The 21,554-nt window shown below is 50.3% G+C and overlaps 1 protein-coding gene across 1 annotated transcript in view; it reads right to left on the reverse strand.

The window, feature by feature from the left end:
• POU2F3 (POU class 2 homeobox 3) overlaps positions 1 to 21,554 on the reverse strand; it is a 61,003-nt gene that overhangs the window by 31,714 nt on the left and 7,735 nt on the right. The window contains exon 2 of the mRNA XM_077777776.1: positions 3,426 to 3,464. Within this exon, the coding sequence (XP_077633902.1) occupies positions 3,426 to 3,464 (39 nt within the window). The remainder of the gene's footprint in view (positions 1 to 3,425; positions 3,465 to 21,554) is intronic.

The raw sequence follows: 21,554 nt of genomic DNA on the forward strand, positions 1-21,554 counted from the left end.
TTCCAAGGAAGACGCTCGTTCCTTTTGTCACCAAAACAATACGAAGGTAACGATTGTGTGCATTTATTACCTGGGAGACCTACTTGCTGGCCAGCAGAGCCCCATGCCTGTCATTTCCTGGGTGCTTATTAGATCTACAGGGAATTAATGTGTGAACACTCTCGACCATCCTAGGTCTCAGAGAAGTCAACTGATTTCCCAAAGGTCACACATGGAGGAAGTGGCGGAGGTGGGATGCCACCTGGTTCTGAGAGGGTCCAGAATCCACTCCGTCTCCACCGTGTCACACAGACTTAAAAAGCCATGCCACATGAGGCTGATTTCCTTTCATATGGGGCTCCAGAAATGAGGACCAGACAAGTGCTGTAATTACTGTGGGTGTGCGTGTGTACATGTATGTACGCTCCGATACATGTATATATGTATGCACGTATGTCTCTGGAGGTCAAGATGGGGTCATGTGGCTGAGATGGGATTAATTAACATGTCACCGTGTCACCATCATTCAGGTGGGAGGTCTCCAATGACATACCACAGGACTCTGAGCATGGGCCAGTCTTGCTAAGAATGTTACCAGTACACTGGATGAAGATGTAGCATGTATGCTTAATAAATCTCTGTATGAGGAATAAGGCTTCCTAGTACTTTGCCGAAAGACATTAAAAAATTTAAAAAAAAAATTTTTTTAAGTTTATTTATTTTTGAGAGAGAGAGAGAGACACAACATGAGTGGCCGAGGGGCAGAGAGAGAGGGAGACACAGAATCCGAAGCTGGCCCCAGGCTCCGAGCTGTCAGCACAGAGTCCGACTCGGGGCTCGAACACATGGACCATGAGATCATGACCTAAGCTGAAGTCGGACGCTTAACCAACTGAGCCATCCAGGCCCCCCTCCCCTCCCCCCGCAAATTTTTTTAAAAGCTTGAAAATATGGAAGGAGGGGAAGAAAGGAATAAGATAAAACATAGGGGGGAAATGTCAAAATTGTTTAGTTAGACTATGAAACTTCAATGTGCAAGGGGAGGCAACATTTAATATTTAAAAATACTCAGGAGACATTCATGAATTCTAAGAGCATGTCAGTTGTTGGTGTGATATAATTATCTTTTTTAAAAAATCTGGAGGCCAGGCTGCACTAACGGAAGTAAGAGTATCAAGGAAGTTTCCCCTATTGGACCACAGAAGCTCTGTAAAGACAGGCCTACAACTTTCTTATCTGTGCTTGAAGGGCTGCAGTCAGAGCACAACACAGACCTAGCAGCTGCTCAATAAACATTGCTGAATGAATAAATGGATCAGTGAACGAACAAACGATCTCATTATGGTCTGGCTTAGCCGGATGCCATCTGGTGATTGAATGTTGTACACCTATGGATGTTATACTTAAAGAGGGTGGTCAGTAGACTGAAATATATGTGTATCAAAGCACACATAATTCAAAGGAGTTATCAGAGCACTGTAAAAAGAAGTTCTTGAAACAACCTCATCCAACAATAGGGTAGTAAACAAGTAAAATTACACTGAAGAAATTACATAGAACGTTACATAGTCGTCAACAAAGCTCACACAACTATATGTACTGCCAGGAAACAACCTAGAAATCCTATTCCAAAAATATTGTTTTGTTTATTTATTTTTGAGAGACAGACCGTGAGTGGGGCAGGGGCAGAGAGAGAGGGAGACACAGAATCTGAAGCAGGCTCCAGGCTCTGAGCTCGCTGTCAGCACAGAGCCCGACGCAGAGCTCAAGCCTGTCGACCAGGAGATCACAACCTGAGGCGAAGTTGGGCGCTCAACCGATGGAGCCACCCAGGCGCCCCTATAAATCCTATTTTTTAATTTAAGGAGGGGCACCTGGGTGGCTCCATCGGTTAAGCGTCCAACTTCAACTCAGGTCATGATCTCACGGTTCGTGGCTTCAAGCCCGGTGTCAGGCTCTGTGCTGACAGCTAGCTCAGATCCTGGAGCCCACTTCCGATTCTGTGTCTCCCTCTCTCTCTGACCCTCCCCTGCTCATGATGTGTCTCTCTCAGAAATAAATAAAAACATTTAAAAAATTAATTTAAGGAAAAAGTGGCAGAAGAATACACACAGCATAATTTATACACATATACATATGTATGTGTGCATTTTCAAACCCCACAAACATTTGGACATTTCCATTTGTAGTCATGTCCATGCAGGTGCAGACATCTTCTAGACATCTACACATCACAGTGGTAACAGGAGCTACCTCTGGGGAGAGGGTTGAGAGGACAGGGATCCAAAGTCTCCCTTTTCATCTCTATTATTAAATTGTTTTTGCTACCAGAAGCTATTCCCGTATTATGCGTGCCATTGCTTTAAGTAAAGCAGTCGGAAACCTGATGTGTGGAATCATCTGGGGAATTCTGAACGTATGCATGTAAAGGGGAAGGTTTTGGGGTGATAGCTCTTCTCAAATACTGAAGGGCTGTCAGGTAGACGGGAAGGACTCGGGCCCTGGAGCTGAGGCAGGCAGAGTGACAACATCTAGAGATGGTGACCACCAGGATGTTGATGGGGGTCTAACAGGAAGGAAAAAAATAGCCTAACAGTACAACTGGCTGACCCAGGAGTAGGCTGCATTTTGGGTCGTGCGGCCAAAATCCCAGGGGCGAGCTTTGGCAGAGGCGTGGGGGCAAGGGTCATCTTATAGGGGTGTGAGATCATTTCATTACATACAATTAATATTTTCAAACACACACACACACACACACACACACAAAGGTGCAAAAGCTCAGATGGTAAAAACCGAATGTATTTAGCTTTATAAAAATTTGCTCTGTTTTCTTCATTTAAAACATCACTGCAGACCATGAAAGTTAGTCCTAAGATGTTATATTATGAGTAAGTAAGGGTATGGACATGCGGATAGAAGGGAGGAAGGGAAAGCCTTTGTGCCGGACAGCGGAGGTCTGCGGCGCCCTTCTGGGAGCAGGAGGCCTTCGACCTAAGGGATCTTTTCGCCCCGAGAGTCCGTATGTCTCTGACTCACTCCAGAGATCGAGATTCAACCCAAACTTGTCTCCAGAGTCGACGAAAAATAGTCACAGTGACATCAGGTGTCACTGGATATTCCCGCTCCCACTGCTTCCATTAAATGGCCAGGAGAGGGCAGTCCCAGGAGAGCCACATGACCTGCCTGGGGGCACTTTGTTACGGGGCCCCTTCTGGCCTGGGCTACTAGCTTGGCGCTTAAAGAGTTTAAAACACTGGGTTGGTCAGCGTCCTCTCTGCAGACCCCGGGTCCCCAGAGGGTAGCCCCAGCCCCCCAGCAACCGCTGGGCCTCGGCCAACAGCTCCCGGGGCCCAGCCAGCGAGCTGCGGAGTTGGGAAATATTTACCGGAGCAGAGACTGGATGGAGCCCATGTCATACTCTATTTGCATAAACCCAACAAGCTCACCTTCCTGGGGTAAGGGCTGAATTCTTCGTGGATCACTTGCTGAGAAAAAGACGACAGGGAGCAGAGCAGCGGGGAGAGCCGTAGGGCCCTAAGAAGCAGAGAGAGGGGAGTTCACGATGCCCAGGACAGAGGGATGGGTTCATGCCAACTCTCTCTCAATCCATTTATTTAGGAAACACTTACTGAGGGCACTCCTCTACTGTAATAAATAAAACACAGCCCCTTTCCTCAAATATTTCACAGTCTGGTCGGGGAGGCAGACCCACTCCCAGTAGAAGCCTGTCAAGATACAGAAGGTGGAAGGGATGGTCCTGGAGGGCTGCCTGGAGAAGGAGGCATTTGAGCTGGGTCTGGAAAGATGAATGAAAGCCTGACGGAGTTCAGGGGTGAGAGTGCGGGTGAAAGCTGGTGCCAGGGCTCACTCAAAACAGACTCCAGATGCCTGTGTATGTGTACCTGTTCCTCTCTACCTTCAGGACCCCTCCATCATCCTGAGGAAGATTCTCATTGATTCTTTGTTGTTGTGTTTTTTAAGTCCATTTATTCATTTTGAGAGAGAGAGAGAGAAAGGGAGGGGCAGAAAGAGAGGAAGAGAGAGAATCCCAAGCAAGGAGCGCATCAGCTGGACTCACAGCTCAGTGCGGGGCTCGAACTTACAAACCATGAGATCATGACCTGAGTCGAAATCAAGAGTCAGACCCTTAACTGACTGAGCCACCATGGATTCTAATGAGCACCTGGGCAGTACTTAGAAGTCCCTAGGATCTGGAAAAGAGGGGAGCTGAAGCCCTCTTTTGAAGTGGGGCTCCCCAGATCCTATTCCCGCAGAGCGTCCTGTTTTCCTGCCTGTATTCCCAAAGAATCCTGGGCCCTTGCTAGGCTGCCAGACCCTGGGCAAAGTCCGAACCCCAGATCCTGCCGTTCCCTACTCTGCTTCATGCCAGAAAAGTCTCTGTCTCTCCCAGGCCTCTGGGCAAGGCCAAGCTCTGGGAAGTACCCTGCTAGCCAGGAGGCTGCCCTCGGTGCTGCCAGGCTAAGTGTAAGGGGAAGCACCAAGTCCTGAGAAAGGAAGCTGGTTCTGGTTCATGTCAGAGAGGAAGAGACTCCTTGCCTCTGGGTGGCCACATCGCTTCCCCCTCCAGGCAGAGCAGCGTTAACCTGTTCTGGCCCGGTGGTGGTTCGGTGCTCTAGCAGCTTGATTCCTGGTCTCCGTGAGGGTCCCACCCAGAGCGAGGGGCACTGAAGTACTCGACCACCGCCTCCAGCAGGAATCAATGTGTACCCCCCAGTGACTGGGTGGCCAGATCTTTGCAGGCCTCAGTTTACCAGCTACACAAGGGGTCTACAAATCCTATTTCCAAGCCTTCAGATGCATCCTTTCATAGTGATGGGGTAAAGTTTAAAAAATTTTCTTGTTGTGGGGCTCCTGGGTGGCTTAGTCGGTTAAGCATCCAACTTCCACTTAGGTCATGATCTTGCGGTTCGTGGGTTCAAGCCCCACGTTGGGCTCTGTGCTGACGGCCAGCTCAGAGCCTGGAGCCTGTTTCAGTCTGTGACTCCCTCTCTCTCTGACCCTCCCCTGCTCACGCTGTCTCTCTCTCTCTCTCTCCTAGAAATAAATAAAACATTTAAAAAAAATTTTCTTGTTGTGATCACACACTTTCTTTTCTTTTTCCTTCCCTTCCCTTCCCTTCCCTTTCTCCTTTCCTTTCCTTTTCTTAAGAGAGAACAAGAGAGTACGAGCAGGAGAGAGGAGCAGAGGGAGACAGAGAAAGAATCTTAAGCAGGCTCTATGCTCAGCATGGAGCCCAAAGTGGGGCTCAATCCCACGACCCGATCGTGACCTGAGCCAAAGTCAGGAGTTAGACGCTCAACCTACTGAGCCCCCCAAGTTCCCAAGATCACACACTTTCCTTGAAAGAGGTCATCAGAGGGAAAATCAAGATTCATCTGTAACTTACTTTAAGCAAACACTATAGATGATGTTTGGTTCTAACTGACTGTAAAAGGGCATTCATTCTTTGTTGCCTGAAAAGATTCGGTCTAACGTTCCTTTAAATAGCCGGCTCCCTGGTTGGAGGAAAATCAGATTTCGCTTACAAACTTTGACTTACGTGTACATTTCAGGAGCCACCTTCTTAGGGTTAGTGAGACATGCCTGTGTTTATCTGGCACAGATCAAGCCTGGCATATTTCTCTTATTACTGCGGTCGTAATGGGATGAGTCAAGTACAAGGGCACAGGTAAGAACACTCAGAAGAATCTGAATCTGAGCAGAACTACCATCTGGAAAAAAAGGTGAACCCCAGGCCTCCAGATTCTTCCAAGGGCAGAGCTAAGAACAAGAGGCACACAGGAGCCGGGCCGATGTGAGTACAGGACAGACAGCTAGGGCCAAGGTCATTGTGACAGCCCCAATTACTCATGTTTATTGAGCCTTTACTGGGTCCCAGATACTTTATATTCAAAATCACATTGAATTCTCCCCCTAACCACACTGTAAGGTTCATGCTTTAATTTCTCCCCATTTTACAGAGGCGGAAACCGAGGCTGAGAGAGGGTGAAGCGACCGGGAGACAACAGAGCCTATTGGTAGAGGAGAGATTTGAATCCAGGTCTGTGTGATGCCACAGCGGGCCCTCTGACCACGACACTATCGTCTATGAGCCTCGACACAGGGAACCCTTGCAGTAGCCTATGCCAGCAGAGTTGTGAAGAACTTTGTATATGTGAGCTGCCAAGAAACAAAAGCAAAACAGGATGTGAACCAGGGGTCCTTGGGGGGTGTGAGCCAAGGGGGTCTTAGTGGCCATGCAGGGCCGAGGGAGGGGAGTCTTGACACCAGGAGGCTATGCAAGCAGGTGGGGGGGGGGGCATTAGCGATGAGCAGAATAAGCTGGCTTTGGAGACAACAGACCAGCACTGAACACAGTGCCTCTTAGCAGGAGACACAGGATAAAGGTCAACCGAATAGGTCTCGGCTCTACCCCTTAACCGCAAGTCACTTTACCATTCGAGGTGACTGACCAGGTACAGAGCTGTAGCTCCTGAACCCTGAGAGTGACCTTCAAAGCCATTCTTGGGCTGGACTGGGAGAAGGAAGTTTGAGATGGAAAAAGTGTATTTTCAGCTGCAGCTGGGAGTCTAGGAGAAGTAATCTGCTGGTAGGGGGTAGAGAGAAACCGGGTCCCACCCGCTGCCCTGCAGGCACATACAGAGGCAAACAGTCCTCTCCCTGCACCCTTCTCATGCACAGGCCCAGGGAGGTGCTTCTCGTGGGGCCAGGGGAACCCTTCTCTACCCCACCCTTTACCTGGCAATCCTCCCTGAGCCTGCAGATACGATCTCTGCCACCCCGGCTGGCAAGCCGTGGCTGTGAGAGGTCTGCAGGAGCCAGTAGGAATGAGAGGGCCCCAGGAAAGTGGAAAAGTACTGTAGAGATGTCAAATGAGGGGCTCTGGGTAACATTAGGTGGTGTTTCACCTGCAGGAGAGCGTTCTCGCTCTCTCGCTCTCTCCCTCTCTCCCTCTCTCTCTCCTAGCCTGATACAGTCTAGAATCACATGGGCCTGTTGTATATCTGAGCTCCACCTTGGGTAAGTTACTTAACCTCTCTGAGCTATAGTTTCCCCAGCTATATAATGGGAATAATCATGCTTACCTCACCAGGATGTCGTAAGAATTAAGTAAAAGCAAATAAGACATAACTCTATGTTATAGTGCCTGGCACATTCCACCATCCTCGGGTTGAACCCTGGCTCTAAGCAAGTCCCTTGGGCTTTCCAAGATGCAGTTTCCTCTTCTGGAAAATGGGGATCACAAAAGCTACGGCTCTGGGCTGCTTTCAGATTTCAACGAGATACTCCTCGTCAAGAGCTCAGCCCGGAGTCGAGGGCTCAGAACATGGAAATGGCTGCTTCTGTGGCCAGGGCCAAAGCCAGCTTTCCTCTCCACACTGCTGCTCCCAAATGGAGGAGACTTCCGCCTTGCTTTTGGTCTCACCAGAGTCTCATCGGTATCTGCCAAAGGCAACTCACTGACTTCTCCAAGGAAGGTCCACATCTGTATCCCTGCAGGATCAGGGAGCCTGGATACTAGCCTCTGCCTTGCATCCTCGCTGCTCTCCAACCCCCCACCTGAGCAGAGAGGATTAGGCTGTACACCCCGTCTAGAGGCATCCATGCACTGGTTACCAGTGCTGGAGCCAGTGCGCCAGAGGGCCTTTGTGGTGGTGTTTGTCCAGTCTGGTGACCAGAGTGTGCTAGAGACAGGCCTCCTGGGAAGCCACAGCCGCTCCCGCTTCTATGGGCCTCGCTGCCCCGCTCTCAGCAAGCTGCCCGGGGGCCACAAATGTGAAACAGCTGACCATCCGAGCCTCAGGCCAAAGAGCCGAGCGTGGCCCGCAAAGGAAGACACACCTCCACGTCTCTGAAACCAAAGCCACGTATCCCCTGCTTCCCACCCAGGCTTGGGGTGGGTGGGGGGCTTAGACTGAGTGCTCAGGGACCTCAAGGAAAAACAAATTACCCTTCTAGGAGCCTCTGTAAGCCCATCTCAACTGGGGCAAGCCCAGTTTAGCAGCCACACAGAGAGAAGAGAGGAAGAGAAAATTATGGGTTCTCATTCACCAGAAAATAATGAGAGCTAATGTTTATTGGTTGATTACTGTATGTCAGAGACTATTCTAAGTCATATATCGCAGCTATAATTAATCCTTGCAACATGTCTAGCAAGTAGATGCTCTTACTGGTCTTGTCTTTGAACGAGGAATATACAATCTGATAGAGCCGATCGGCTCAGCCACGGTGCCTGATGCCCCCTCCGGACACGCAGGGCTGTGGACAGGGAGCAGTCAGGCAGTCTGGACCCTGGCAGAGTTTGCCTTTCAATTGGCTTTTGGATGGCGTGATTGTGGGAAAATTCCTCAGCCTCTCAGTGCCTCAGTTTCCTCATTTATAAAACGAATGATCCCAACTACATCACAAGGTTGCCAGAAGTATTAAATGGAATAATGGATATTTGCATTATAATAATAGATGATGTTGCATTTCGCACTCAGTGCCCGCACACAGGCAGGATCCAATCAATACGATTATGGTTGCATTATCTTGACTTCAGTGGGGACATCACTCTGGGGAAAGCACTCATGTAATGTCACTAGTTACCTCCTGCCTGAAAATTATTCTGTTGCACCTCTACCTAGTCATTCCACGAACTCAGTTTTATTTCCTGTTCAGGCAGCGATGGCTTACACAGCCCGTGTTCGGATACTTCTAGGGTTTGTTTTCAGACCCGTCTCCCCCATTGGATAGTAAGTGCCTTCTCTGAGGGCCCAGGCTCCATGTGTTATTTCTGGGCTGCCCCTTTCTAGTGCTGGGGAGACTCTGTTTTCCTTTATGTTTTTACATGGAAAAACTACCACCACGAGTAAATCTTGCGCTCTGCCCCCGGGTGGAAGTGACCTATTTTCCTGGTGGGTCTGGGTCAGCTGTCCTGGAAATTGTTTCCTGAAATGTGTGGGGCAGTTTTTCTGGCTAATTAGGAGGCTCAATTTGCATTGATTGGGCAGAGGGCAGGCATTTCAGACATCCTGCAGTGTAGAAGACTATCTACCAAGGAAGGGCCACCTGTGTCCCATGCAACTGTCATACAACTTTCAAATGCCCCCCGGGACATTCGTGTCAGCAAGTAGGCTGCCTAGAATCGTGTGAGCCTTGAATCCCATTTCATTTCTCATACGAGCACTATCTCTTGCACACTTTTTTTCCCCTTTTGTTTTTAAAGTTTATTTCTCTTGAGAGAGGGAGAGAGAGAGGAAGAGCAAGCGGGGAAGGGGGAGAGAGAGTGGGAGAGAGAGAATCCCAAGCAGGCTCTGCACCGCCTGTGCAGAGCCCGAGGCAGGACTCGAGCCCGAGAACTGCGAGACCGTGACCTGAGCCAAAGTCAAGAGTCAGACGCTTAACCGACTGAGCCACCCAGGTGCCCCTCTTTTGCAACTTTTAATGCACACTGGCTTTTTCCATGGATGCCATTTTCTGTGTACACTGAGGAAAGATTTTATCTTATTTTGTTTGGACCTGTATCGAAAGTTGTTTGACAACGCTTTGGAAAATATTGGCTTTTCAGCTGCCCATAGGACATACTGGTATCAGCCTGTATTTGTGTCTGTCATATGGGCCCAAGCATCCTACTATCTCATTAAACATTCCAGGTGAGTATGTGCCAAGGTGCACTTGTTGAAATAGATATTATTTTATTTTAAATTATTTCTCATTCTTTCATTCAAATCAGAGCATCTTGTTGAGGCTTATTAATGTTTTCTGTAAATTTCATTCTAGGATATTAAAGGGGCTTTACAGAATCCTTATTACAAGAGACACTGGGTTTGAGAAAGCTGAGAACAAGTTGTTGTTTTGTTAAAATTTTTTTAATGTTTATTTATTTATTTATTTATTTTTATTTCTAGGAGACAGAGAGAGAGAGCGTGAGCAGGGGAGGGTCAGAGAGAGAGGGAGTCACAGACTGAAACAGGCTCCAGGCTCTGAGCTGGCAGTCAGCACAGAGCCCGACGCGGGGCCCGAACCCACGAACCGCGAGATCATGACCTAAGGGAAAGTTGGACGCTTAACCGACTAAGCTACCCAGGCGCCCCATTAATGTTTATTTTCGATAGAGAGACAGACAGACAGACAGACAGACAGAGCTGAGCAGGGGAGGGGCAGAGAGAGAGGGAGACACAGAATCCGAAGCAGGCTCCAGGCTCTGAGCTTAAACTCACAAACCGCAAGATCATAACCTGAGCTGAAGTTGGACGCTTAACTGACTGAGCCACCCAGGTGCCCCCTAAGAACAAGTTTTAGAAGGAAGCTGGAGGGGGGGCTTAGTCCCTTCTGGTCCCTCTTTTCAGACCTGTCTGTTGGCTAGAAGGGTACTATAAGGTTTGTTCTCCACCACCTCTACCTATGCCTGCGGCTTGTATTTAATTCTGGAGTGGGGTCTTTGAAAGTCCCTGGTGGCCTTGCAGCAAAACCATGTCCCCAACCACGGTTCTACAGGCTCCGGTATCTATTTTTCAATTGCTTTGGTACCTCAGAGGGAAAAAACGGAGGGATGTTATGTATCAACACTTTAAACCCAACCTTACAGGCCGCCTGGGTGGCTCAGTCGGTTAAGCATCTGACTTGGGCTCAGGTCATGATCTCTCGGTTTGTGGGTTTGAGCCCTGTGACGGGCTCTGTGCTGACAGCTCAGAGCCTGGAGCCTGCTTCGGATTCTATGTCTCCCTCTGTCTCTGCCCCTCCTCTGCTGGTGCTCTTTCTCTTTCTCTCTCAAAAATAAATAAACATTAAAAAAATTTTGGGGGGGGGGAGGGGGGATGGGCACGGAGGAGGACACTTGTGGGGATGGGCACTGAGTGTTATGTGGAAACTAATTTGACAATAAACTATTTGTAAAAAAAAAAAAAAAATTTTTTAATTAAGTAAACTCAACCGTACTGCCTGGGGTTGAGCAAAAGGAGGTTTGCCGACTCCTCAGGTGCTTTCCTCTCTTAGCCTGCCCCCCTCCCCGTCATGCCCCCCAAATCCTGTCCCCACTTGGAAGCATGGGACCAGAGCTGGGCACTGCCACAGAGGGAAACAAGTGTCAGAGGATGATGGGCTTACCGTCCTTAACTCCCATCCCCTGAGGTCTTGCAGGGAAATCTTGGAGCCTCCCTCCGGCTCCCCAGGCCCCTTACGTCTGCCTGCCCTATGTGCCTGCCTGGCTTTCTGAGACTTGCAGAACCAGCCCCATCGGCATTATTACTACATGCGGGGGACCTCCCTCTCCTCCGCACCCTCTTTGGCTGCAGTTTCTGCCCCACTGCTTTGGAGCTGCTGTGGGCAGGGCCTATGTTCTAGTCCCCTCCGACCCCTTAGCACCCAGCTGAGTGCAGGTCTGTGGTATGAAAAGGTCGAACTTGATCAGTCAGCTCCTCCCCTAGTGCTCGGCGGCTATGCACCTGTTCTCCGGCGACCACTGCCCGAGTGCCCAGGGGAGACGGCTTCCGTGCTGTCGCTGCCTGAGAGCCTGGCCCGGCCTCCTCTGTGCTCCCCTCATGGGCCTCCCTGGAGAAGCCTCTCCGTCCTTCTGGACCCTCACAGACCTTCCCTTAGGCTGAATTTTGCTGATTTTATAACCTTTTAAAATGTTTATTGAGATAAATAGAGCGTGGATGGGGGAGTAGCACAGAGAGAGAGGGACACAGAATCCGAAGCAGGCTCCGAGCTGTCAGCACAGAGCCTGACACAGGGCTCACAAGCCGTGAGCTTGGGACTCGAGCCAGTCTGATGCTTCATCGACTGAGCCACCCGGGTGCCCCTGAGTTTTGATTTTACAGAAGATGCCCTATTGAGCCACTTGAACACGACAAATCAACATATACCAGTGAACCATAGTAGCTCACGTTCAAGAAAACAGTGAAGGAAAATCCCATCCAACCTAAAACTCAATGCCCTCTGGGGGCACACTGGGGTTACTGCTCTGGGCTGGCTGGCATGGGGCAGTCATAGATAGATTGGTGCCCTGAGCTGAGAAAGCCGTCACATCTAGGACTCAGAGAAAACCCTGAGTCACGGATTCTCCACTTTGGGGGCAGAAAGCTTAGGAAACTTAGGACAACGATACCTGCCAACTTGCTTCAGGTACCTTCTGGCCTCGGAGACCTTTTGGAGTCTTCTAGCAAGATGGCACTCAACAACATTCATGGAGACATCGCTCTGATCTGACTGGCGGAAAGTCCTGGCCCAGGGCATGAGGGACTCAGACGTCACCAGGACAGAACAGCTTGAGGTTTCCTAGGTGGGCCCCAGCCACTGAGGACTCTCCAGCCCCCCGAAGCCAGTTCTACTTCCCGACGTCCTTCTGAAGCTAGCTGTTGGTCCAAAGAGCAGGGAATGGAAGTGGGGTCCTCCGGGCTCCTGAACTCACTGACAGGGCACCCAGCCTCACTACTCTCTCAGAAGAGTCTTTGTCTTCTGGGAAGCACCTTCTAGTTGGTTCTGCCCTCTGTCCATATTCTCTCTTTTCTGTCACCTACGCTGATGGCATCTCCTATCCCTCCCCAGGCCCACACCTGCCGAGATCTCCATCAGCCCCAAGACTTCTCTTCACACCGCCTCCATTTTAGGCCAACACTCACCCCTTCGTCACCTCACATCCATGTTTCCTTCGTTTCCTTCACTCCGACTTGTCCCCCAGCTACAGCAATCTGGCATCGGCTCTTACCACGGACACCACGATAAGGCCATCTCTGTTCTTCTCACTGCCGAACTAGGACCTGTTTCCAGGCTTTGGGTTCTACAGATGCCAGCGCCCGTCTCCACTGTCGTGTAAACCTCTCCTTTGTGGGTGTGGCTCTCCTCCTGTCCCTTTGACCATTCCTTCTTTGTCTCATCCATAGGCACCCACTCCTCTGATCTCTCACATGTTTCCTCTGCAGGTCTTTCCAGGGTCCCCATACCATTCTGCATGCGGTGCAGGGGACCTCACTGCCTCCTACCGTTTCAGCTAACACGATTCCATGGTGACTCCCTGATATGTGTCCTGACCTGTCCCCCCGGCTCCAGACCCCAATTTCTCAGTGTGTAATGGTACCTCTAGCCATTATCTGCCCTTCCTCCTCCTCTCATCATCTGGACACACCTTCCCCCGCTCCCGGCTCCTTGATCTCTGCTCGCAGTCCCTCTAGTGCCTCGCACCCCAAGCTAGGGATCTGAGAACCATGCTGGATGCTTCCCATGTCCTTGCTGTCCATGTCCGACCTATTGCCAAAATCCTCTTGATCTTCTATCAGAGCTCACTCTTGAACTTGGTCACCAATACTAACATAATCATAAGAATAGCAAATACCTATACAGTGTATATGTTCTAGACATTTATCAAAAAGGCACGTACACTCTCATTTAACCCTCACAACAACCTTGTGAGATAGGTACCATTATTCTCCCCATTTTCCAGAAGAGGATATTGATTTTTAAAAATGTTTTTATTTATTTTGTGGGGAGAGAGAGAGAGAGAGAGAACACCCATGGGAGAGGGCCAGAGGGAGGAGGGGACAGGGCGTCTGAAGCAGGCTCTGTGCTGACAGCAGAGAGCCCAATGTGGGACTCAAATTCACAAACTGTGAGATCATGACCTGAGCTGAAGTCTGACACTTAACCGACTGAGCCCCCCAGGCGCCCCTCCAGGAGAGAGAAAGAGAGGAAGAGAGAGAGAGAATGCACAGAAGGGGCAGAGAGAGAATCCCAAGCAGGCTCTGCGTTGTCAGTGCAGAGCCCTATATGGGGCTAAAATTCACAAACCCTGAGCTCATGACCTGAGCCAAAGTCTGATGCTTAACCAACTGAGCCACCCAAGTGTCCCAAAGGTAAAGAATTTGCCCAGGGCCACACAGCCAGGACTCTAACCCAGGCAGTCTGATTCTGTGTCCGTGTGCTTGACCTCTTTGCCATAATCCCTCTCCTTAGCTTTGTCCACTTCTTCCTACAAGAGCAGCATTCCATCTGGCCTCCCCTTCATCCTTTCTTCCCTCCTCNAATTAAGTAAACTCAACCGTACTGCCTGGGGTTGAGCAAAAGGAGGTTTGCCGACTCCTCAGGTGCTTTCCTCTCTTAGCCTGCCCCCCTCCCCGTCATGCCCCCCAAATCCTGTCCCCACTTGGAAGCATGGGACCAGAGCTGGGCACTGCCACAGAGGGAAACAAGTGTCAGAGGATGATGGGCTTACCGTCCTTAACTCCCATCCCCTGAGGTCTTGCAGGGAAATCTTGGAGCCTCCCTCCGGCTCCCCAGGCCCCTTACGTCTGCCTGCCCTATGTGCCTGCCTGGCTTTCTGAGACTTGCAGAACCAGCCCCATCGGCATTATTACTACATGCGGGGGACCTCCCTCTCCTCCGCACCCTCTTTGGCTGCAGTTTCTGCCCCACTGCTTTGGAGCTGCTGTGGGCAGGGCCTATGTTCTAGTCCCCTCCGACCCCTTAGCACCCAGCTGAGTGCAGGTCTGTGGTATGAAAAGGTCGAACTTGATCAGTCAGCTCCTCCCCTAGTGCTCGGCGGCTATGCACCTGTTCTCCGGCGACCACTGCCCGAGTGCCCAGGGGAGACGGCTTCCGTGCTGTCGCTGCCTGAGAGCCTGGCCCGGCCTCCTCTGTGCTCCCCTCATGGGCCTCCCTGGAGAAGCCTCTCCGTCCTTCTGGACCCTCACAGACCTTCCCTTAGGCTGAATTTTGCTGATTTTATAACCTTTTAAAATGTTTATTGAGATAAATAGAGCGTGGATGGGGGAGTAGCACAGAGAGAGAGGGACACAGAATCCGAAGCAGGCTCCGAGCTGTCAGCACAGAGCCTGACACAGGGCTCACAAGCCGTGAGCTTGGGACTCGAGCCAGTCTGATGCTTNACTCAAATTCACAAACTGTGAGATCATGACCTGAGCTGAAGTCTGACACTTAACCGACTGAGCCCCCCAGGCGCCCCTCCAGGAGAGAGAAAGAGAGGAAGAGAGAGAGAGAATGCACAGAAGGGGCAGAGAGAGAATCCCAAGCAGGCTCTGCGTTGTCAGTGCAGAGCCCTATATGGGGCTAAAATTCACAAACCCTGAGCTCATGACCTGAGCCAAAGTCTGATGCTTAACCAACTGAGCCACCCAAGTGTCCCAAAGGTAAAGAATTTGCCCAGGGCCACACAGCCAGGACTCTAACCCAGGCAGTCTGATTCTGTGTCCGTGTGCTTGACCTCTTTGCCATAATCCCTCTCCTTAGCTTTGTCCACTTCTTCCTACAAGAGCAGCATTCCATCTGGCCTCCCCTTCATCCTTTCTTCCCTCCTCACCCACACCCCCTCTAATGCCCTTCCATTAAATGAAACTAGTCATGCTGGAAAACACCTAATGGTTCCCTACTGCCCACAGGAGAAAATACCTTGCTGTGCATTCAAAGTTCTTCCCAGCCTGGCCTGACCCATGGCCCTGGCTTCACTGCCCACCATCTCAGCCCAGGCCGATCTTCTCACACTTGCCCTGAAGCCAGGCCTATTTTCAAGTGAGCCCTCACACTCACCGTCTCCTATGCCTGGAATATTCTTGCAGCCCTTCTCTGCCAGTCAAACCCCCTACTCTTCCCTGGGTCACCCGTTTCAGAGACCATGCTTTTGGCATGGTGTTCAGGCGGCATCCAGGAGCTCACGGAGCTCACTGAATAGTTCTGCCATTTATCTTCTCACTCATGACACCCTCTCGCTAACGCTTAGGAATGACTGATTATTGAAAGCATGAACGATCGGCCGCAGATCCAGGCTGCCTCTGCCCCTCAATTTCCAATGATTCTTCTCACTGGATCACACGGAATCACGAAGACTAGAAAGACTGCATGGGACTTATTTCTCCCGGCCTCCCCACCCCCCTCTCTACAGCTCAGGGTGAAGAGATGGACACCCTCCTCCCTATTTCTCTTCAAAGGAAAAAGTGAAAGTAGATTGGAAGTCAAACCAACCAGTCAGGACAGGGCATGGGAAAAATGAGGGAACATAACAGACAGACTGCGGGAGCCTGAGAGATCACCTCGTGTACACTTCTTCATCTCATCCTCGAGGAAACCGGGGCCCGGAAAGATGGAGAGGTTTGTACAAGGGCAACACGTGGCATGGGCACCCGGATGTCCGGCTTCCTGTCTGGGGAATCTGGCCTTCACCTCTTTCCTCTCTACCCTCTTCTGTCTTCCCTAGGGACTTCAGGGTGGCCTTGCCTCTGCGTCCCCAGGTCTTCCCACAGGTATCCCCAAACAGGCTCAGGCTGCTCTCCCGGGACCAGGAAGTTAACAGATTCAGCGCAGAACTTCCTGATGAGCCAACGTCCCTTGCTCACGCAGCGACAGGACCACGGTCTGGCCGGTACCCGCATGCAGCTCCCGACCGCAGCAGCGGGCTTGAGGCTTTCCAGCCGGGCCTCGCCAGGGGCAGTGGCTCATCCTTCGCTCTGCTATGTCCGCCCAGCCCTTCTCTGTCCCGAACCGGCCGCTCCTCCTCCACAACCACTCTTTCTTCCCCTCCCCACGCCCTCTGCCAGCCATTTCCTCCCAGTTAGTCACCGTGAGGTCACGCTCAGCCTCTGGCTGCCAGGCCTCTCCCTGAGGACAGACAGTGTGGGTGCCGGGAGAGGAGAGACACTGTCGGGGCGGGTGCAGCAAGGCGTCAGGGGAAAAATGGGTTCCGGAGTGCAAGAGATGGGAGTTCAAGTCCTGCCTCTGCCAGCTGGTCAGTCATGTGACCTTCGGCAAATTATCTAATCTCCCAAATCCTTTGCAAAACAAAAAAGGGGGGGAGGGTGCCTGAGAGGCACCTTGCTCTCCTGTCTGCTGGGGATGGTAACACTTATTTATAGTGAGAATCAAATGAGATAAGGAGCCCCAAGTGCCTTGCGTCGAACTTGGGTGTTGGTTTACTCCCCTCCTGGGGAAGCGTGGGGGCATGACTGTCGGCGCAGTGGCCTGGAATTCCTGGGCGCCCACCTGGAGGCCTGCAGGCGAGCTGGTGTGAAGGGGAGCCTGTGGGTGTGAGTACCGGAGGGCATCGAGGGACAGAGCGACAGGTAGCAATGAGGAGGAGCCTTGCGGGGGGCACGGATGTGTATGCTCGTGAGCAGAGAGCTCGAGCATGAGCGTGGAAAGGAGTGTGACCAGGCTGAGCCTCTTTCTCCAAAATTCCCCCTTTCTTGAAAGGAAAGATATGTCATGTCTGTTCTTGTCAGTAATGAGAAATCCAGAAACACTTTCCAGGGGCGGGAGGGAACAACCCACCCCGTGGGGCTCATCTAAGCAAAGGAAACCCAGGTGAGGCCCACTCCTGGCAGAAGCCTGCAAACTTCCTGACAACACCCCAGAAGATGTTCAAAGGGCCAGGGGCCTCTCTGCAGGCTGCCTAGGGCCAGAGGAGCTGTCTCCCAGCCTTGTCCCAAGCACCAGGGTTTCTCAAGCTTCTAAAAGATCACAAAGGCAGCCGGACCCACTAGGCCTGTGGAGCAGGCCACCTCCAAACTGGGCTGGTGTGGTCAACTCTCGGCATAGAACAGGTTCCTCCCATGCATCTTCTCTAAGAGGATTGGGCAGTGAGAGGTGGGCCCCAGGCCGCCATCCTGAGTCCTCAGGGAGGAAAACACAGGGCACACGTCACATCCCAACCTGCTTAGTTCTCTCCTTCGGGATCACAGAATCCTTGGGAATCTCCTCCATTCTCCCGCCCTTAAAGCAAACCTGGTAAAACTATCCCTTGGAGAAGAATCAGTCTTGCATTTAAAGATCTTGGGTGAGAAGCTGATTCCACCGTCTCCTTCCCTTGGTGGCTGTTTTGGTGTTTAATAGACTATGTTGGCGGCAAGTCCTTCCTTGAGGCGGTCTCTTTAACTGAAGCCTCTTTCTGTTCCAGGCCTCACGTACAGAGAGTAGTTAGCAAACTTCTCCAGCAAACAAAATGAACAAAAGTGACTGCCTAACAGGTTTGGGCTGAGGACTCCAGATTATTCTTCCCTCTGACCATGAGGGATGCACCCAGAAAGTACCCAGCCCTTCAGAAAACATTAGTAGTGACTTCAAATCACGCTGTAGGTAAAGTAGAACGTATGCCCGAGTCGGCTCTCCAGCCCCACCCCAGACTGCCACCTAAACTTGGACAGGGAACATCAGAGCAGGAGGGACCCTGTGGTTATCCAAAGCACCCCCATACTGGGATTGTCTTCCCTTCCAACCCACTCTTCTCAGCCGGACAAACTCCTAATCACTCTTTAGAGCCAGATTCAGATATCACCTTCTCCATAAAGCCTGCCCTGAGCTCCCAGGAAGAATGAAATCTGTATTTCTGGTTGACACACCTTCTACATACTTCTAGTAAACCAGGGCTGCAAGTGTATAATTTTTCCCTTAGGAGTCTCTCTCTGCTCCTCCCTCTCCCTCTCCTTCTATCTCTCTCTTCCACTCCCCAACCTAGACTATAAATAAGGTCCTCCAGGGCAGAGACCATGTCTTAATTTTATTTGTATTCCCACACCTGGCATAGTATACATGCACACCGCCCCCCACCCCCGCAGCAAACAGAATAAATTAATTTTTTTAAGTTTATTTATTTTGAGAGAGAGACAGAAAAAAGTATGACTGGGGGAGGGCAGAGAGAGAGAGGAGAGAGCGAGAATCCCAAGCTGGGTCTCCACCATCAGCAAGGAGCCCAGCTTGACTAGTGGCTTGAACCCATGAACCATGTGATCACAACCGGAGCCAAAGTCAGATGCTTAACCGACTGAGCCACCAAGGTACCCCAGAATAAACTAATTTTTCAGCTGAGGAAACTCAGACCCCACCTTAGCTTCCCTCTCCCCACCATCCCGTCCCACATCTGCTCTGACATCACGCCTTGTCCTGGCTGTCTCCCCTAGTCTCTCCACCAGCCCCTGATCTCAAGGGGAAAGTCCTCTCCCTCAGCTCCATCTTTCCTTTTACGCACCACAGTCATCCATCCTGCAGTCTGTCCAACACCACCTTCCCACCCCTGAAGGCCCACTCCTCCCCACAACTAACTCCAACCTCGCACGACTTGGTTTTCTTTAAAGGCACCAAGCTTTTGCCTACATCGCCCACTGAGTCAGGCTAGATAGTCTGTCCAGGCTCTTTGGTTCTGTTCCACCTGTTCGGTTCCTTCTCTTCTCCTCTCAATCCATCTTTTGTACCTCCATGAATTCCTCTCTGCACAGTTGGTCCACACGCACACACTCGCCCAAGAGTCAACTCGGGTCAAGCTGTGACAGAGAGAGCCGCCATCTTGCTTCCGCACCACATCAGACATGTGCTTATTCCTCAATAAGTGTCTCCACTTGTCAGCACTCTATTGAGAGGATAGCGAAGAGGAGACCCCAACGTTGGGTTGTGGATTGAGGGAGGGGTGCACAAAAAGGCTCTTTATAGGACCCTTCTAAGCCTGAAAGCTACTGAGTCCACGAGTCCATAAATAAACACCATCAAACTTGACGTAATCTTTGTATCTCCTGCATTTGATGAAGTATAAGTGTCACCCTCCCCCAAATTTATAAAGGTTTTCTTCTGAAAATCCTTACCTGCCTGTTGAAATCTAGGCCATTTCGATCATTTCCTGAAAGACATAAAAATGAAAATATGAACTGCTAGCAGAATTAGAACAGATGGAAGTTTAGTGGGGAATGGGGATGTTGGGAAGGGTGTGTCTATATCTTGAAAAAGAACACCCGCTTCCCCTCCGGTCAGGAGCCTCCACGTATCCTGTTTCCTGGAGACAACTTTGGAAAATGTCCTCCAGGGAGGTGGACGACCAGGAAGACTGACTTGTCGGGGGTCACACAGAGTCAACTGGGACTGAAATTGCCATCCCAGAGACGTCTGCTCCCACGCACAGATCTATGGTATATGCTTTCGTGACTAAGCAAGGAATGTCCAGCTATGGGTCTGAATGGGGCTGCCCTAAGGCACAAGGTCCCCGCACTAGCCCGGCCTTGCTGGGGCGATGCCACCCAAGTCATTCCACAAAGACAGGTGTCTGTTCTGGTTTTCTCCCCTCCAGCTTTCATTTCCTGTTTGCTTGTCTCTTCTCTTCTATATCAAATGTTGGGTAGAATACGTAAATGTGTGCTCAAGAGAGAAAAATATGTGGGGCAGAAAAAGTACAAAGTAGCAAAAAAAAATCACTCTGCTGAGAGGCAGCTGTGATTAATATTTTTGTCTATGTTATGGTTGTTTTCTGTGCTCATTTTCCTCATTGATATTTACCACTCTGTATAAATTTCACCCTGCTTTTTCCGGTGAACATCATTTATATTTCCCCAATACTATTAAGGAGCATCATAAATCTTTCCTTCTCCTATACTTGCAAACATCATTTTTAATGGTTCCCTAATATTCCATTCTGTGGACCATAATTTGCTTAAACATATACCTATTGTTAGGGGCTTGCTTCCACTGTTAGCTATAATAACAGTTCCCCTTTCCTATAACTCTCTATGGCAGGAGCTGCCAAACATGCTTCCTTTGTGCCCCATGGCTCTGTAACAGGAAGGAAAAGGACTATTTACTAAATGCCATACACTCTGAGCCTAGTGCTGAGCTTAGTCCATAACAGGAGTTCAAAATGTACCGGTTGAATGAAAGAAAAAAAGGTACAAGCGAATGAATTCAGAACTTTTGATCAGAAAATTCTTCTACTTTTCATCTTTGGAATGAAGTCCCGGTTTCTTAGCACGACCTATAAGTCCCCATGTGACTGTCCGTTATAATCCCACCTCACTCCTTTCCGGGTATCCTGAACTCAGGTGCAAATACACCAAGCCTGTCCTGTTTCCACACCTTCGTGCCCTGCACCCTTTTGCAGAATTAGTCCCCATCTGCTCTGGACTCCAGGAGCCCTAGCTACCACCGCATGGCACACGCTTCTCTGTGTGCTTCTCCCTCCTGCTAGTCTATGAGTTTTGAAAATGGGGACATGACATCCATTCTCAATGGCCACCGCGGTTCCCAACACAGCCGTGTCTCAACACAAGCCTGGCGTAGGAATGAATGGGATCTAAGAGAACACACTGGAGTTTTAACTTAAGCCCTCTTCCTCTGCTATGTTCTAAATGATGATCGGCAAGCATGTCCTTTCCTGGACGGTCGCGAGGCTCTGCACCAGCAGCCACGCTAGCAAGGCAAGAACAGAGGGCGAAGAGGGACGCCGTCCTGAGAAAGGCGTACTGTGAGACGTGGAGTGACTCTAGATAGCAGCCTGATTTTGAGATCAATTAAGATGATGTATAAAATCTGCAAGGGGCGCTAAAGGAAGGAAAGGCCCACAGACTGAAAGCAGTTGTGCATAGAGGGGCAGACTTAAAGGTAAAGTTGCTTTTATCCTTTTTTTTTTAAATTGAGGTGTAACTGACACGTAACATTATGTCAATTGCAGGTGTACCACATGATTCACTGTTACCTGAGTAACATAGTGAGCACCGCCACAAGACCAAGTAACATTCATCACCATATGCACATCGTGTTTCTTGTGATGAGAAGTTTTAAGATCTACTCTCTTAGCAGCTTTCAAACATGCAATA

This window comes from Crocuta crocuta, unplaced genomic scaffold (genome assembly GCF_008692635.1).
Source record: "Crocuta crocuta isolate KB4526 unplaced genomic scaffold, BGI_CrCroc_1.0 scaffold271, whole genome shotgun sequence".
Lineage (NCBI taxonomy): Eukaryota > Metazoa > Chordata > Mammalia > Carnivora > Hyaenidae > Crocuta > Crocuta crocuta.